This window comes from Gavialis gangeticus, unplaced genomic scaffold, assembly GCF_001723915.1.
Source record: "Gavialis gangeticus isolate Ggan-Ray unplaced genomic scaffold, GavGan_comp1, whole genome shotgun sequence".
In the NCBI taxonomy this organism is placed as follows: Eukaryota; Metazoa; Chordata; order Crocodylia; family Gavialidae; genus Gavialis; species Gavialis gangeticus.
Genome location: NW_017729032.1, coordinates 39,909,299 through 39,928,594, shown reverse-complemented (window position 1 = coordinate 39,928,594; position 19,296 = coordinate 39,909,299). Strand labels below are relative to the sequence as shown.

The 19,296-nt window shown below is 44.3% G+C and overlaps 1 protein-coding gene across 1 annotated transcript in view; it reads left to right on the top strand.

The window, feature by feature from the left end:
• Positions 1–18,031, top strand: part of ZDHHC20 (zinc finger DHHC-type containing 20) — an 81,584-nt gene extending 63,553 nt beyond the window's left edge. The window contains exons 8-13 of the mRNA XM_019524264.1: positions 3,203–3,335; positions 5,741–5,867; positions 9,196–9,285; positions 12,125–12,240; positions 13,556–13,632; positions 14,816–18,031. Coding sequence (XP_019379809.1) covers positions 3,203–3,335; positions 5,741–5,867; positions 9,196–9,285; positions 12,125–12,240; positions 13,556–13,593 — 504 coding nt within the window. The 3' untranslated portion in view covers positions 13,594–13,632; positions 14,816–18,031. The remainder of the gene's footprint in view (positions 1–3,202; positions 3,336–5,740; positions 5,868–9,195; positions 9,286–12,124; positions 12,241–13,555; positions 13,633–14,815) is intronic.
• Positions 18,032–19,296: the final 1,265 nt, after the last annotated feature.

The following is a 19,296-nucleotide window of genomic DNA, read 5'->3' as shown; positions in this document are numbered from 1 at the left end:
CGCCCGCCCCATGGCCGGCGCCCCACACTGCAGCCGCTCACAGCCTGCCTGGGGCTGCCTGTGCCTGCTCCAGACAGCCCCGCAGGCTGCGACTGCCTGCAGTGCAGGGTGCCAGCCATGGGGCGGGTGAGGGGCGCTTTTCTCCACGCAGCAAAGGAGTCCAGGGAAGAGCTGAGTGTGGGGGGAAGTGGCCCCTCCCATGCCCAGTGCCCCACGCTCCAGGTGCTCGCAGCCCACATCAGGCTGTCCAGAGTGAGCACAGGCAGCCCCATGCAGGCTGCGAGCAGCTGCAGCGCAGGGCACTGGGCGTGAGTGGGGAGGGGCTGCTTCCCCCCCATGCTCCTTCCCTGCCTGGGGTCCCCCCCGCCCTTACCTGAGCTTCCCACGCTAGGGCAGCCATTTGCTCCCAACCCAGAAACCGCGGCAGGAGCTTTCGGCTGGAGGGCAAGCCCTGCTGTTGTTGGAGCCCGCTGGGCTTCCCCTGGGTCCTACTGCCCTTGGTTCCTGTCATTTATGACAGGAACCAAGGGCAGAGAAATATAAATTTTCCAATTTTTTTAGGGGCCCCGCGGGCTGGATAGAATGGCTTCACAGGCCGGATCTGGCCCGCGGGCCATATTTTGCCCACCCCTGCACTAGTGTCACCCTCAATTAACTCTGGTGTCATGGAATTTAAAAATGGCTTTTATCCCCTTTGGTGTGAGGTGTGCGGAAGAAAATTAAAAAAAATGAAAGAGAACACAAATAAAACTGTTTCTGCATAAGGATACTGGCAAGTCGGGAGGCCAGGGTAAGGTGGTGGCAGAAAGAACTGTGTTTGGAGCTTGCCGTCTCCAATTTTGTCTAGAATAGGACGAAAGGTGTGAGGTTGGCTAATGCACCCTAACATGTTTTAAAAGTCTATCTTGTCTTGTCTACATGTGCTGAATTGGTTGAGATGAAACTTGGAGGAAGCCTAGGCTTTTATTAGCTGTATAGGCGACCGGTAGGGGATACATGAGGGTGCATGTGCCCCTCCTGACGGCCAACACTGATGCTGTCGGTAGGAGTGGTGCCCCCCCTGACAGGGTCAGTGGCTTCCCCACCAGGTTCAGGAGGCACCAGTCACTCATGACTGTTTTCACATATGTTAAAGGCAGCAGGCCTTGTCTCTGCACTGGACTCTTAAAATGTTAGTACACGTTTGATAACGTACCATCACACCTGAAATCCTAGTTTAGTTAAGACTATTGTTAGAGGAGGAGACGCCTACAGTTTTTGGTGGTTGTTTTTTTTCCTCATCATGTAGGAGGCATCAGGATCATTGTGAACTCTGTGTTGTCAAAATGTTACACCAGAAAGGGTCTTAGTGCAAGGAAAGAGGGAAGAGTAGTTTTTCTTGTGCTGTTTTTCTTTAATAAAGTAAAATAAAGACGAGAAAGCCATCACTTTTATGGTGCCTTAACAAAAGCCTGTTCCTTAAAAGCTGTACATCCCCTTACACCTGAAAAACAAGCAAATCCTGTTTGAGTGGAAAACATTTCCCTCCTTGTGTTTCCAAAACCCCTAAATGACTCCTACATCCTCTGGTGATGAGTGTGTTGGAAATGCCTGTAGATTTATAATAGTTAAATTCTGCAGCTGTTGTTCAGCTAGAGTATGCCACGCTTGAGTTGTTCTTCCCATGAGTATTGTGCCCACATTTTAGTTGTAATATACTTTAATTATAAAATTAAAAGATAAATAAATGAAAACTGCTTGTGGAGTGAGCATTAGATGCAGCTGTGTTTTGAAAGCTGATGAAACATGCTAAACGCTGCCCATGCTTGATATAAATATTGCTGATTATACACATCAGTAGCAAGCTTCAGGATTTAAAATAAGTTGGCAATGTACTTCAGTCCTATTACCCCTGTGAATGAAGGCTAAGACATCTGATGGGCATTGGAGCTCTGCACGTTTTAGAGCACATGTGCACACAAATCATCTCTTTCCTAACAAAGCCTGTGCTGCTTTCCAACATTTGCATTGAAGTGATATTGGTATTTAATAAATTGTCTTTGTTTGTACAAAGCTTTGCCGCAGGAAATCTGCAGAGAATTGTCCAAAGGTAAAATCCAATGTTGATGTGATTAATTTAAAGAATTGTTCCTACTGTGCCTTTTCTAGTTCTCTCTGTGGCAGCTCCTGTTATTTCCTAAAGGAGAGAAGCTTTTAATCTCCTTTTTTCTGTATAAGAGAGGTGATATGAAGTGTGTGTATGTGTGTGGTTGTTGCAATTAGTGTCTAGAAAAGAGATTTGTTGTTGGATAAGTATATGTTGAATGGGCTAATAGAAAAAGAAATGGTAACGCCAACTAAACATCTCAGTAAAAATAGACTGTCTTGTATCTAGTGCTGTTAAAGGTCAGCTGCCTAAAACGAGTGAGTTTTTGAGCTTATGTAAATGAGCTGTCTTTAAAAAATACCATTTAGCTCTTGAAGGTATACAGCAAAGCCTAAAGCCAGAGGGAGGAAATGTAACTTAATTTTTTTTTTAAATCCCACTTATATAAAAGTATTATCAAGAAAAGCTGGTCTGTGTGAAAACACAGTTACAATAATTTTGCCATTGACACAGACCTAAATTGTTTGTTGTGGGTGTGCTGTGTTCTGCGTTACTATATGACTGCTTGAAGACCACTTGGATTTAGGAGCCTCTAATTTCCAAGACTTAAGTGTGTGAGGCAGTTAAGCCAATATAATTAAACCAGTTCCCCTCTCCTTTCATGCTCTCTGCTTTGGGTATGTGTTGAAAGGACACTGTCGACTTAAAATCTGCTTTTTGAAATGGCTCTTAAATAAAGTAGGTTGAGGTACACGTTGTTGAGTCCCTCTGTTGCTCCTTGTAGCGTCAGACCCAAATTTTTGTTTTTAAGTATAATTTCTCACCACGATTGCTGTGCAGAAAGCAGCACCGGAAGAGGAATAGGTTGTACTGGGAATGTAGTCAACTCTAGAAAGCAAATGCTTCTTACTTCTAGTCATTACTGCCTTATACTAGCTTTAGGTAATAGGGAAAAAAAACCTTATTTAAAAAGATTTGCATAATGTTGAGTGAAGGGGGCAAAAGCTTCACAAGATAACAAGTACAGAAAAAAAAGTTCAAGGATGATGCTGGATTATTTACTAAAAAGTGTTAATTTTAAATCTTTATCTTTATTTTTTCTTTTTTTCTCCCCAGAATGAACTGCCAGACACACAGGCGAAATTCCATGTACTTTTCCTTTTCTTTGTGGCTGCCATGTTCTTCATCAGCATACTATCACTTTTCAGCTACCACTGCTGGCTAGTTGGCAAAAACAGATCAACAATAGGTCAGTTAATGGGAATATGTAGCTGTCATTTGTTTGGAAATCTAAATATTGTTCTGAACATGAGGTATACAGGATGTAGCATAACATTTAGGGAAAATTTAAAAATCTCATTAAATGTGGAACTTTTGGGGTGGAAATAACCAAAAAATTGAAAAAGAGTTTACTGCAGAGTCTGTTGCAAGATGATGGCATGTAGTGAGGCCACTGTGCACAGCCAAAGTTATGGTCCATAGCTGATCACGCAGGTTGTTCATTTTCTGATCCCTGAGTAGGGCCAGTTTCTATTGCATTTTTATGTAGTGTTGAGTATAGGCCCCAAATTCCTGATTCAACGTGCTGCCATTGCATAACATCTATCCAGCAGCTGTAATTGGGCCCCGTGAAGGTCAGGGCCATGTTGTACAAGGTGCTTAATGTACATGCAGTAAGACGCAATCCACGCTGCAAGAATGTTGTAAAATCTTATGGGCTGAAAATAAGAGGTAAAATTCTGCTAGAAAGCGCCTTGCGAAAAAGCTGCATTAAGACTAAAAACACTGACAAATATTTTCATTTACTCTTAAAGGAGTAAGAGATGTCACTACAGGCAACCCCTGCTTAATGCTCTTAATTGGTTCTGGAAAAACTGAGCATTAAGTAGAACCGTGCTATGCGAAACCCGTTTCCCCATAGGAATTAATGTAAATAGAGATAATTGGTTACTGCTGCTTCTCGCTGCAGCTTCTAATCACCGGCCCTTCTCTACACTCCTCCGCCTGCCTGCCAGCCGCTCCAGCACCACATGCCAGCCCACACCCCGTGCTCCTGCTGCTCCACCCTTTGCCCCCACTGGCACTGGCTCTGGCCCCGGGCACTGGTGGGGCCCCCGTACTCACGCCTGCCCCCCCACCACTCGCTGCTTCTCACTGCCACCACTTCTCCTCACCCCCCCTGCCCACCAACCGCTCCAGCACTGTGCATCAGCCTGGGCACCCCGCTCCTGCTGCCCCGCCCTGGGCCCCTGCCAGCCCTGGCCCTGCAGCACCAGTGCCCTGGCCCTGCACCACTCATTCCCACCCTCACACTCGCTGCCACTCTCTGCTTCTCACCGCTGCTGCTGCTTTGCTGAGTGCTGAAACGAAACTGACTCAGCGCTAAGTGAAATCAGGTATGAATTTTAAATGAGCGCTATAGCGCAATAGCACTAAGTGAAACCACATTAAATGGGGGTTGCCTGTAATTCTTTCTTTTCCTATTGTAAACAGATTCTTGCTGGTCAGCACAATACTTTCTAATAAATATTTAACTTAAAAACATTGGATATTTTTTTTTAATTCTGTAATCACATAGGAGTTCAAATCCCACTGACTTTCAGTGAGACCAGCCCCAAAGTGAATTTATTACTTGAAAATGAGACCATCTTTTAAGTCCTGAGGTGATGTTGCTGTGATGGTCCAGGAGCTATGCAAGGGGCAAGAGTTCTTGTGGGTGATATCTTTGATTGAACCAACTGTATGGTTAGTTATTACTTCCTTTTAGACCTAGCAACCATTGAAGATTTGTCTGTACCTGGTAGCATGAGCAAACTGCCTTTGAAATAATACTTTGAAGGAAGCTTTAATGTGTTCCCTGCTCAGACATCATTGTTTGAGGCAGATTATCTATTTCCTATCTTCCTTCACTAAACACGATTGTGGTGAGACAACTCTCGTTATTTGGATGCTGTTGATTGCCTTGATCCTTGTTTGTCTTGTTACAGACTTGGTTTTAGCATAGGCAGTGCGTTGGTTGACTTACTTCTAGTAATGACTAGGAGTTGGATTGTAGTTTATCAGCTGCTTTTGAGTCCATGATCATGAATTAATCTTAATTCAGCTGCTGACTTTTAGTGCCTTTGCTTTTTTATTTAGGGGAGACTGAAGTGGCCATTAAGACATGCTTGTTTCTCTTCCTGAAGAAGCTTCAAGCATGGTATGAAACAGGGTACTACTGTCCTGTTCATTAAGTATAGAGGACTTTTAGGAGATTTAGTAACGGAGCATTTGGTCTGCTGTCTTTCAAATGCTGATGATACCCAACCAAGGTATCAGTTCTCCAGGTTAAACAACAATGTTTTTAGTACCTTAGCCAATATCTGTCTAAGATCGGGGCATAAATGGCCAAAGCCAAGCCAGACTGGTACACTGGTGAATAAACCAGTGGAAATTATCCCTTAGGCAAATTAACCAAGTTGATATCCATGCCTTACCATAATGCACTGTATCATTGCTGATAGTTTACCTGCGCTCCCTGTTTGTGCCATGTGTCTTTCTGTTGCCCGCAACAGGCATTAGTAATAAAGAAATTATTTTTTTATTATCTTTGTTTCCCCTCCTTCTCAGCATGTTTGCAGTTTAATGGTGATTTTTATTTATTTCTCTTTACAGAAGCTTTTCGTGCACCCACATTTCGAAATGGCCCTGACAAAAATGGCTTCTCCCTTGGATGCAGTAAAAATCTGAGAGAGGTTTTTGGAGACGAAACAAAGTATTGGTTGCTACCTATTTTTACAAGGTATTAAATCTTATTCCAATTAAAATCATGAATTGATTTCAGTGATTCTTCTTCCCACTCCCTCCCCTAAAACCCTTTATCCATAAAGTTTGGAATGTGAGAATTTGTTGAAGGAAGGCTATATTAAACCGCTGAACAAACTGGGCTCATGAATTGAACCCTGGGCCACAAGGAAAGCTAAGAATCTTGCCACAACCAAGATTATTTTGAAACCTGTTTTTGAGAACATTACTTAGAAAGGAGCTGCCCATTGGAAATGATAGCACAAATGGTGCCTGACACAGAATAGGAATCCAGCAGCACAAAGGCAAGGCCTAGGAACTCTCAAGCTACATCTGTGCTACAAAAAAGAAAAAAATGATCAAAGGAAAACATGGTGTATGTTTTAGAAAGTGTTTAAAAGACACATTTGACACAATTTTGCCTTTGGTATAGAGATGTAAATGTCATTATAAAAATGTATGTTTAGCCTTCTCTAATTGTCGCAGTCAAATGATTAACTGATTACACAGCAGCTCAGACACAGCTTCTGCTGGGAGCCATTCTGGGCTACTGGAGCCGTTTAACTGTGAGGGGGTGGGAGGAGGGAAGCCTAGCCAGACAGCACAGCCCACCTAGCCTACCTGAAGCCCTGCCAGGAAGGGAACACCTGTGAACGAGTAGCTTATTGCTTAATTTGATGAATCATTAGCAGGGATCCAGGTTTTCCATTTCCCATGGAAAAACAGAGTAGACCACAGATTTTACCTTTTACTGGAGGCAAACGTGGATTTCTCATTTTACCAGAGAAACCTGCAAATTATGCAGGTTTGCACTGAGCTCCCTGCAGAATGGCAGAGTTCCAGCCTGCAGGGAGCTGGGAGAGAGCGGGAGGAAGGTGGTCAGGCAGGGGGCACCATGTGCATATAGATGCATATGGCCTGAGGCAGCCTGGAGAGCAGCTTCCACAGTTCCACAGGTAAGTGCGAGGTGGAGGGTGGGGATTGAGGCCCCCATAGGAAGGTTGGAAAGGAGCTGGGCAGGGCTGCAGCTGCTGCCCAGCTGGGCAGTGCATGGGGCTTGGGGTTCAGGGCTGCAATGCACAGCTCCAGGGCCCCAGCAGGGAGCAGAATGGGGCTACAGGTGGCTCGTCTGGGGGAAAGATGGCTGGCTCCCCATTGCCATGTGCATTCCCAAGGAGGATGTGACCCCCAGATCTGTGCACAGGGCAGGCACGGGATGCATGTTCAGCCTCTCACCCTGCTTCCCTCCCCCAGGGCCTCCACAGCCCAACGGGCACGACCCAGTACAGCAGGGAACAGCAAAGCCACGTGAGGATCTCCTTGCTGTTACGAGCTCCACACTGCCCTGGCAATGTGCTGCTGTTTTGAGGGGTGCAGCCCTCTGCTGCTGCTCTCACTGCAGCCCCATTCGCAGGAGGTGCGTTGCCAGGGCAATGAGGAGCTCGCAGCAAGCAGCTTCTCTGTGCAGCTCTGCTGTTCCCGGCTGCACTAGGTCGTGCCTGCTGGGCTGTGGAGGCTTCAGGGGAGGGAAGCAGGGCGAAAGCCCAAGCCCACAGCCTGCATCTGCCCCACATACAGATCTGCAGGATGCAGTTCCCCCTGCCCCACAGGAATGCCCACAGTGGTGGGGAGCTGCCTCCCTTCCCCCCTGCCTGCAGGGGGAGAGTGGGGGCAGGGGGCCGCGGACTCAGGTCCATAGCCCTGGCAGCTGGGGTCCCCCTCTGGCAGGGCTGGGGGAGCAAGGGCTGTGGATCGGGGGGTGAGGGGCACCAGCAAGACTGGGGACTGTGGGGAGGGAGTGAGAGGCACAAGCAGGGCCAGGGGACTGTGGATGGGGGAGTGAGGGGAACCAGCATGGCTGTGGGGGGACTTTAATATTAATCACGGATTTGCAGGTTTTTATTAGAGAATTTGCAATATTTTTATTGGAGAATTTGTGATTCTTTTTTTTTTTTTTATAAGGGAAAACCAGGATCCCTGGTTATTAGGCTGCTGACTCTTTTCCTCTTAGGCTATGGGTACTAGTCCCCCTCCCTCTCCCTTCCCCTTCCCTTCCTCCTCACTCCTCCCTCCCTTCTTCCTGCTTGCCCTGCTGCCTTCTGATTCCTGCTGGGGTGTGCAGCTTCCCTTCCCCCCTTCCCTGCCAGACTGTGCCTGCACCAAGCTAAAGGATAATCAGTAAGCTAACCAGTTATCATTGCACTTGGGGCTAAACTTTCACATACCCATAGCTTGATCAAATGTGTGTTGAGATAATGTGATGTACAAGGTTCTGATTACATGAAGGAAATTTGGAAGTCCTCCACATTAGTTTTAAAACTGATTTCAGCTGACCCAGTGTTAGGAAGAGGATCTAGAACCAATAAGAGTTAAAGTTCAACAATGCTCTTGCGGTCTCTTTTTATCTGTTTAGTTAAGGTTGCTTTTAAAGCAACCCTAATCAAAATTCAGTGCCAGTACAAAGTAGGCGGCCACTAGAACCTTGTCCTGCACTATTGCCTCCACTAATTTTAAAATGCCAGATCATCTGGATCTGTTTAGTGTCTGCCTGTATGACAGATGCACAGAAACAAGCCTAGGTAAGAGGAGCCAGTTATTTGGCCATATTCAAAGAATTATCTGTGCTACATATCCCTAAAATCTGTGGCCTAAAATCTGTGATACTGGGACTCTGTCATGATAGACAGCAGTGTATTTGGACAGAATGGGCAAGATATTATTTACAGGTCTACCCCCAACCACAGAGGCTACCTCCAGCATTTAAGCGGTTGATCACATGGCATAGAGGCCTCCCTGCCAGCCCTGCGTGTAATTAATCCCCAACCTTTTTGAGGCTAGAAACAGACATCTTCCTTGGAGTGTGATCAGCTGTGCCACTATGGCATGGCATGGCATGGCTAATATGTTTTGCTGATGTCTACAGGGGCCCAATCCTGTGGGAGAAGGGCCCTGGGTAGTGTGCCCCAATTTGGGTCCCATGTTTGCAAGCAGAGGAAATCTGCGCATCTGCAAGCACAGAGAAGGGAACTCCTAGAAGTCTCCCTCTGCAGGGTATTCAAGTGCAATGGGAAGGGAAACGCTGCAGGGGATTCCTCCACAACTTGACATGGAGCTGGGAGGGTGGTTTCCTGCTTTCAGACATGGGCCCTGTGTCGGAGTTGAAGCACCCAGGACCCTTTCCCACAGAATCAGGCTGCTGAAGCTGTGGAAGTTCCTGCCTGGGGTGGCATTTCGCTTTCATGTGAAAACCAAGGTAATTTTATTAATGTGTGACTAAATCTGTGTTTGGACTTTATTAAATTGGCTCATGTTCTTTTGCTGTGTAGCTTGGGTGATGGCTGTAGTTTTCCAACTCGCCTGGTGATAATGGATCCAGAGCAACTTACTGTCTCAAGCCAAAATGAACCTGCCAAAAGGTATAAAGATTCAGTTGTTTGTCTTGTGGTATTTTGCTTTCTATCTTGTTTCATCTGGAGAATAAACTTCAGAGCAAGTCTGGGAGAAAATTTTAATCATTTGTATTCCCAGTTGGGTCCTAAATTAGCTAGATAATCCATCCCATTCTGAGGAATTATGGTGTTCCTCCCTGGAGAGCAGTAGATCAAAAAAACAGGAATATTGTACAAAGGGGACAAGGAATAATATGGAAAATATAAATGGACTAGCCAGTTGCCCATCAAGAACGACGGGGGCAGGAGCAGGCAGGGAGAGTCCTGTGTCCCGCCCCCATCCGGGCCCGCTCCCCCTTCTCTCTGGCTGCTGGGGGCCTGGACCTGCTTCCCCCCGCTCCCCACCACAGTGAGGGGGGAAAGGGGAGGAGTGGGCCGGAGGGTGGAGAGAAGCCTGGGGGGAAGGGGGGGATACAGGAGTGAGCCCAGAGAAACCCAGGAACGGGCGGCAGGGGGATAGGAGTAGCGGCCTTGGGGCCGACATGGGGGAGAGGGGGTGGGGGAGGAGTGGGCCCAGGCCTGAGAAGGTGAGGAGGCCTGCTCCTCCCCTCCCCCCACCACTGCTGCGTTGGGCTGAGCCAGGCCCACTGCTCCCCACGCCCACCAGCGCAGCAAGCCAGCTTCTCCCCAACTCAGGTTTGCTCCACCTCCTGCCCCGCACGTCAGGCCTGGGCCCACTCCTCCCCTCTCCCCACTGCTGCTGCATCAGGCATGGTCCTCCCACCTTGCAGGCAGCAACGACAGAAGTGGGGAGGGGCAAGATGGGCTGAGGCCAGGGCCAGTGGCCTTGACCCCCCTCCCCCCCCCGCAGCACCCCAAACCCTCCCCCACCTAAACTCCAAGGGCGGGGGGCAGGCCAGCTCTGGTGGCTTCGCCCCCCGCTCCATTGTCTCCACCTACAGGGAGCAGGGGGTGCAAGGCCAGCACTGCTGGCCTTGCCTCCCCTGCTCCATTGCCACTGCCTCCAGGGAACTGGCCTCGCTTTCCCCCCCACTGTTCCCTGTGCCCCTGCCATCATGGTGGCACTCCACTGTGCCATCACTACCTGTCCAAATACTTATTCACCCTCTAATTGGCTATTTCAGTCAGCCACTCAGAGCACAAATAAAGCGTTATGGACGGACAGACAGATGGACAATTAAGGCTTTTATAATATTAGAATAGATTGATGGTGCACTTACCCTTGAACTGTGTAAGATTGGTTACCTCTCAAACAGAATACAAGGGATTAGGAAGCATGATACAAAGCCTGTGAAGAGAGATTTGAAAATGTTAATGTGATATAATTTTAGAAAGAGGTGAGTAGGAGGTGCATAGAAATGCAGATTGTGTTGAAAGCCATTGGTGCATTTGCTAGCACTTCTCCTGACATGCAGAAGACACTGGAGCATCATACCACCTACACGAGCAATGAAACTTGCTGGTTTCCAGTTATGGGTCATCTCTTGCTCATATGACAATCTGTGCCAGTGAAGAGACGCAAAGCTAGCATTTTGTGTATTTTTGGGCAACTTGACTGAGACCAGATAAAGATAGGCACTGTTTTTATAGAACTTATGAAGTGGTATTGAAGACTGTTTATTAAGTCAGGTTATGTGAGCATATAAACATCTTTTGCTGTAAATTGAGGAGGTCTCTCAGCTGAAAATTGTTAATTACAGTTCAGTTTCCTAAGAGAGCCTGAGGAGGATTAAGACAGCACATGCTTAAGAAAAACTCAGATACTTTTGTATTCAGTATACTGTATAGTCTCAAATGCAACACACTTTTCCCCCCTAAAATCAGTCCCCCAGTTTTGAGGGTCATTTATTAAGCAGGGAAGCTGACGTTCTGCTCAAGGTTGGACGTATCCTGGTTTGACACCTGTTCCACAGAGCAGCAGTTTTGGCATTGCTCTTCAGGCAGCTAAGGGAGTCAGTTGACTTAAAGGTTCATTGTTCTTCACTCTACGGATGTTAATGATGGTGTCTCGTTTTTAATGGTCTTCATGTTCCACTAATCAAGCTAAGCTTTCTTAGGGAAGTTTTGCTATCTGCTAGCTGTTCCTGGTCCGTCTTTCACACAGTCTGTAATTCTAGCACAGATTCTGTAGCTCTCTTCAAAATAATCTACCACAGAGACCCTGCTCTAGCAAGTAGCAGCTTAAGGCTTCAGCTTTACTTATGCAGGAAAGAAAGAGTGAATCAGCTGAAGAATAGACTCTGTCCATACTATGTGCAGCCATAACTCTGGGAGAATCTTTTTATCTTCATTCTGCCTTAAAAAAACAAAGTGTGTATTGTTTTGGGGGTGTATTGTATGTGAGAAAATATGGTAACCAAACTGAGGAAGGTGTGCAATCTTAAATATGAGAGAAGTGTCCTGGTCCAAAAAACATAGTGGCATGCTGCACTAGGAGCGTGCTGGATGGAGCCCTCATGACTAAGTTGTCCCATAGTCATGTGCTGCTTTTCTTTTTCCATATGTGCTGGTTACTTTTACTAGTTAATCTTCATGGCAGTCATACAGGTGAAAGCCCAAGACAGGTGCTGATGGAGTTTTTTAAATGGAATGTCCCAGCTGCCAACTTTTGCAGTTTCTTCTTGAATAGTAAATATCATAACTCAGCAGCAGAAACTATTTTCATTTAAACAAGTTTGGGCAACAGTCAAGTTCAAAGGTGTAAAAATGCTTTATTTGCCCTTCTGTTGCATTGGTTACTCTCTGCTTGCCCCTTTTAAGTAATTGTATTAATTTTTGAAGTGTACAACTATTACGATTAGAGGTGCCAGCTGTTGACAGTAATTTGGCTTACTCTGCTTTTCAGCTCTGGAACCAGTCAGCCCTTTCCTGCTAAGCCACTCAGCGAGTCACAGAATCGATTGCTGGCCAGTGAAAGTCAGTGGGCGGAAAGTGGCTCTGAAGAAGAAAATGTTAAATCAGGTAAAATGTATAACCCTAGAAAAATAGGGCTGGAAGGAATCCAAAGAGGTCTAGTCCAAACCCCTGTCTAACCTATCCCAAACAAGCATTTGGAATCTGTGAATGGGAGCGCTCTCTCTCACCTGTTCCATTGCTTAATCACCTGCATAGTTGGAACGTTTTGTCTAATATTTAACCTTACATTTCCTTTGTTGCAATCTAAACCCATTATTTCTTCCAACTGTTCAAGGCTTGTCATTTTTGTTGCTGGCTTTTGAGCTCTTTCAAATTTATCAACATCTTTCTTGAAGTAGAGTGCCCAAATCTTGGATGTAGCACTCCAAGTGAGGCTTCATCAGTGCTGAATAAAATGGAAGATTTCTTTCCCAGGGTTTGCGTACAACACATCTATCAATATATTGTAGTATGTGATCAGTATTTCCCACCCCCCAACAATATCATATGTTCAGATCTGATGCACTATAAATCTCTGTTCCTTTTCTAAATTTGTGCAGCCTAGCCAATTGTTCCCCCATTGTGTATGTGTTGTTCATTTGATTGTAGCTTCCTAAGTGTAGTGTATTGTACTTGTTCTTTCTGAATTTCATCTTATTTTATTTCATATGATTTACAATTTACCAAATTACCAAAGTCATTTCGAATTTTAATCCTGTTTTCTATAGTGTCTGCTACTCCACTTAGTTTGGAGTCATCCAGAAATTAAGAATTTAGTAAATACAAAGTAGTTCTTAATGTACCATGTAATCCAGTCCTGTAAGTGATTAATAAAGATACTGAACATTACTGGACACAAGACAAGACCCCGCTGGGGAGTCCCACTTGATACCTTCTCCCAATTTGATGTTGACATTGGGCATGATTATCCAACCAGTTGAGAAAAATGTTCCAGCATAAGCCCGTGAGTGTCATGTTTCTGCAGCGATTATTGTTATAAAAATCATTTAGGCAAGGATAACTGAGCTGCAGACATTTCTGGTGAACTTCAGTGGGAAGACTGGAACCAGTATTTTATGTATAGAATAAAACTAACTTGGTCATTGCAATCTGATCTATAGCAGGTTACTGCGCTAAGCCAACTAGAAAATTGTTCTCATTTTCCATTCTCAAGCTGTTCTGAATGTTTTAGTTTGGGATGGGTTTGCCTTTTTGTTTTAAAAGAAGAAAAATAGTTCTCTAATAGAAGAATGGCAGTAGCACAATGAATACTTGTTTCTGGTTTGAAAACAATAGAATTGTTTTTCATTATTTATTTGGTACAGATCTTTTTTAAAAATAAATCATAAATCATTGAGATAATGAACATCTTATATTTTAGGTGCAAAAAAGCATATTATAGTTTCAATGGAAAGCTGATCTTAACCTGTTACTGGCCAACTATCTCAATGAGAAGCGGTAAGTAACTGAAAATTTTGCAAACCTAAAAGGCCATAAGCAATTCACCATATTTACGCAATTCACCATATTTACTCAAATCCAAGACAAGGATTTTTTTCTCTCCATTTAACTTTAGCCACGTCTTTCCACCTGTCTTGGATTTGAGGACAAGGCAGCTATAAGCAGTGGGAAGTGGGGAAGACAGGCACTGGGAGGAGAACAGGTGATGGGGGGGGGTGTAAGCATGTGTTGGGGGCAAATGGCAAGAGAGGAAGGTGCAGGAGGGGCAGGCAAAATGGGGACAAGTGATGGTGGAACTGCTCCCCTACCACCTGGCTCCCTACCATTGTTTTCCCTGCTACAGCAGTTGAGGGGGGACAAATTTAAGACAGTCCTCCAATAATCATAATCTCTGCCTGGAAAATTACAACAAATGTAAAGTTTTCCTTATATGGAATCTAATTAGGGAGGAGTGGTCTTAAATTCAGAGTAGTCTTGGATTCAAGTAAGTACAGTATTTATTTCTGTGTTGAAACAATCAATCAGTGAATTCAGGGAAAAGTAAAGAGCTTGGTCTTTCATGCACCAGAAATACCAGAAGTCTATTTCTAAAACACTCCATATTTCCAAATAAGAGATGGTGTCTTCATTCTAATCCAGTAGGCCCCTTCAGTAAAACACTTTGGGAAATCAATTCTAGAATAAACAAAAATTCAAATGAAATTCAATTCAGCCTTCCTTGTTTTAGTAAAAGTGGATTCATGGAGAAAAATTCACTAAGTAAATGAGCTGCAAGCCAATTTTTAGGGCCAGTTGTGAATTTCCTCGGGTTGAAAGATAATTATTGGTGAGAAAAGAACTGGAGGAGCAGATAGGAGGCAGCAGGGTGTAAGATGGAGATATATATGTATTTATGTGTGTCTGCATATATTTATATAAATAAATAAATTAAATGTATGCAGATAAATTTTATATATATTCCTTTTATATTTTAGAAGACCAGAGGCTTTTTTCCTTATGTTAAGTGGGGAAACAATCCTCATCTTAGAATCAAGCAAATACTGGTACATGGTTTTAAAAACCTTTTATATATAAAATTAATTGAGGGAGGTCCATATAATTCTTGAATTCAACCTCATCTACTTGTTTTATCAAGGTTAACAGTTACACTTCCACTAATTAACTGATTTTCTTTCATTAGGTTTTTGCAACACATTTGCGCTTGAATATTAATTTTGTTCAGAAGATGTCCAGTAAAATGGAACAGTGCACACATGATAAAAGATACATGAAAAAATGAGTTTTTGTACAGTACAATGGATGCTTGTAAGCACTACTGCAGAGCAGGGAAGTAAGACAGATGCCTTAATGTGTGTTTATGCAACATTGAATTCTGTAATGCTACCAGAGGGTCAAATCCTGAAGTATCCTGTATGGATGCCCATGGCCCAAACAGAGTGGACACTATACATTTCTCCTATGCTCTGATGGTGGGGATGGATCCGCAGAAAACTCAAGCAGACCCCATCCCGCTGTGCACTGCAGAAGCTACTTCCACAGCAAGTCTGCAGCATGCCAAGGAAGGGAAAAGTAGATGTGTTGTCCACAAACAGGCCAGTGAGTCTGCACAATGTAGATACATGTGGCCCAAACACTGGGTGGGAGGAGAACAGGATGGTGTATCCTTTCCTCTTCCTAGTACCCAGCAGCAGCTGGTCACAAGCTGCCTACCCATTACCCTGGTTCTGTAACCCTCATGGGGCTTGAAATTTGTCCTTTTAGCTGTTCTTTGTTGCAGCACAATGCCAAGCAGGTAAAGCCTCTCTACTTGGGCTTTGCTTGTTTGATTTAGGATTGGGCCCTTAGTCATTTTCATTTAATTTTGTTAATTGTATTAGGAATGTAACTTAAGCTGCATACATGTGATCAGGGGTTTCTGTGGTAGAAAAACTTACTCAAAGACCCTGAACAGACATTCCAATGCAGAGTCGCTGAGCAGCCAAGGAACCCTTGTGCACACATCTTAGGCTCCCCAGTCTACCTGGTGACAAATAACAACAGTGCATAGGGCAACCTTGATTGAGAGACCCAAATTGTCGTGTAGGCTGCATCTGAGTGCAGCTGCTTGGCTGGAGCAGTAGAATTCAGCCTGAGTGACGCACTGTTTCCCTGGACCCATGGGGCTGGGAACAAAGCACATTGGAATACTGGAAGATCCTACAGCTGGAGCTTCTCTTCAAAGGTACATGTACAGAAGTTCACTCTCACAAGATAAACTCCCAGGAGTTTATTTAACCATGGTTGTTCCCAGTTTATTTTTCTCTTAGAGCAACCATTTTTGCTGAGAGAGAAAAAACCTCAATGTTTATACTCCTGATTTCTGCTGGGAGAGAGAAGTGGCTCTCCGTTTAGAAACTGAATGTCTGTACATGGCTTTAGTCACATGAATTTTCTTTTAGACCTATTTTACCTAGATAATAATACTACTTGCCTCTCAACACAAAGAGTTTGCCAATCCAAAATGAACTAACAAACCAGCTTATTTTTCTCTGGTGGGTGCAGAATGGTCTTGCAAGCCAGTAATAGAAGGGCAAGATACTAGTAGCAGCAGAAACTGGATTGCAGTTGTGTAGTGTACTGAAAAACAGAACTGGAGAAGAATACTGCTTTATATATTGGACTATTGCTAGTTTGTGAACACTTGTTTTATACTTTTTGTTTTACCTTTTTAAATAAAAACAAAGGGTTTTTTATTGTTGGTTCTAAAGTACCATTTACATGGAGTTTGAATATCTGATGAAACTTAAATGACGAATCATACATGTATTTAATCCACTGAAAGTTCGTTGTGTGCCATGCTCTGTTATTTTAACTTCTATTTTAAGTGATGGCAACTGAAAAAGCTGAACTTGGTGCTTTATGAAATGCCATACTTCATAAAAGATGAGATTTTTCTTACATGGGGAATAAAGTTCATCTAAAGCTCAAGACCTGCAGTAAACCAAACACACCCACATATCTTATTTTTGGATAGAAAAGCTAGTGCTAGATATTTTGCAGTGGTCTGGAAACTGCAGTCAGCAACATTTTTACAAATACTCCTTTCCTTTCCATTTCTTCTCTAATATATGGTGAACCAGTGCCATAGCCCTCTTAAAACTGACTGGAAGGCAGGTGAGTTGCTGATCAGAGAGAACAATGCTGAAGGAACCTACCTATTGAGTTAACTTCCTGAATTGGTTACTTCTATGGCTAATTGCATCTAGATCCATATGGATATAGATATATGCATATTTAAGTTAATGTACAGCAGAGTTTTGCCTTTGAAAAAAACCTCAAATCACCTCTGAAGTTTAAAATTGTATATCTTCCTTAAAAATGCTCCTTAAGAAGGAGAGAATAATTTTGAGCCTACAAATGTTCCTGTGAAATTAATGGTCCAATTTGAAACTTTTATAAACTTCGCAGTGTGTTGCAGCAAACTTTTTCCTTGTATACAAGGGAACATCTGCCAAGTTCAGCATCTACAAGAACATCAGTATGTCTTCCCTTAAACTACTTTTTTTCTCTCCCTCAAATATTGTGTCCATCTCATCAGAGATTGGCAATCTCTGCCTACCTGAAAAGAAGAAAACAGCCTCCAGATTTTAGTTATGTCAGCATGTTGAGCTTGGAAAGTTACAGCCTCAGGAGCCCCTCCACTAAGATACCTTTTGGCATGGGATGTCTGTACTGGGTTGAGAAACATGAGACTTCGATTTCAACGCACCTCTTGTACCAACTGGTGCGAAGGCTGAGATTGTGCTCGAGAGTTTTATAATTCTGCAGGAAATCCTGCATTTACCTGACCTGGTCACTTCTGTCTTAGGAAGAGGTAACTGAAGAACTGGGGAGGTTGCACAGGCTAATTTCTGGCAAAGTTGGGAACAGAACCCAAATCTGTACTATAGCAAAGCTTCCTACTCGCCAGTACTGCCTGATTCTAAGGACTGGCCTGAACACCATCCTGCTTGGACTGTTCAGTTTATACCAGCATAAATATGTCCATCTGTGCAAGAGTTTAGCAGCAGTTTAACTGAAGTCATCAGCTATCAGAACACCACTGAAGCATGTACTCAGTAATCTGAACACAAGACCTGCCACCAGCCTGCCTGGTGTGCAATACGTGCCAGAGCAATGGCAACTAAAAGAGAAGTTTTTTAACAGTTGTTTCAGTTTGTTTGTTTTCCTGAATCAACAAACTGAAGGAAAACAAAGCTGTTACTTCAAGGTCATATTCTAGAGCAGGGCTGTCCAGCTCATTTGGGTTGGTAGGCCAGATCCAGACTGGCGATTCTTGTGGCCAGTCTACCCCCAGCAGCAGAGCATGCAGCTGTGGCATTAAATCTTGTGTACTGACCATGCCCCCACCACTTGCCCTGTTGTGAAAAGTATTTGTAACAGGGATCTCAACCTGAAAACTGTGCAGCAGGGTGACTAGTGGTGGTTTTAACCCCAAGTGCTGGTCCTGCCAACACAGCAACTCTGGTAGTCACAGGGGTTAACCCCACTGCTGCTTACCCTACCTCAAAATTTCTGGCCATCCAACAGGCTGCAGTTTTACCACTGATAAGGCCACATGTCACCTATTGGCCTCCATTTCTTCAGCAGTGCTCTAGAGCAAGTTTAGTATATCTGTTTTATATTGGAACAATTTACCCAGGTTCACAGAAGCTTAGGGCTGGAAGTGACCTTGTGAGATCACTGAGTCTAGCCCCCCTGCTGGGGTCAAAGACTTATACTAGAACTATTTTGATTTTTTTATTTATTTATTTATTTTAGAACAAGCTTTGGTCCCATTTGATTTAGAAAATCGATGCTCTGCTGTGTCTTGATTTCTGAGCCACTGTAGTGTAAAGTAGGACAAAAGTTTTGTGGAAATGAGCTTTCATAGATTAAGCCCAAATGTTTGTTGAGTGGTCTCCAAAGGCCTGTGGTTTTTCTTTTGCATCTGGATAAGGCACAATGAACTGAAATTTCCATAAAGAACTAATGCTGTTTCTGATGCCTGTAGATCTTTGAGTACCATAGGTAGGCACCTACCTAATTCATGGAGGCTGCCTCCATATTTCGTGGTCCCAGCATGGTGTTGGGCATCATTTTTGTGATGTAGCATGGCAGGGGTGCCTCCCGTGCCTCTAGCCAAGTGAACCTGGAAGTCCCCCCCCCCCCCCCCCCAGAGATTGACGGGTCGCCATCTATTAATCTGGGGAGGAGCAAGACTTCTAGAGCCCCTCAGTGAATCTTAACCCCCCTCCCTGCCCTGCATGCTCCAATAGACCAGGGCTTCCTGTCCTTTTCTGTCTATAGCTGCCTTTTCCCCCCCTCCCCCTTGCTGACTGGCTGCCACTTCCCTGCTTTTTTGAAGGGACCAGGGTTTTTCATGGGGGACCAACCAAATTCATGGTTTCCAAAAAATCATGAATTTGGTGGGCCCCTAATCATGGGCGCTGTCATGCTGCAGATAACAGCACCCTCTTGAGTTAGATGAAGCAGGGGTTGTCCTTTGAGGTTAAAGCATCTCTCTGAAAGTCCACTTTCTGTAACAGTGTAAAATTAAGGAATCCCCCTCTGAATATAGTCACCATTGCTGGAGAACAGATTGGCACAAGGAAGGCTAGTTCAGTGGAAGTATTATGAAAA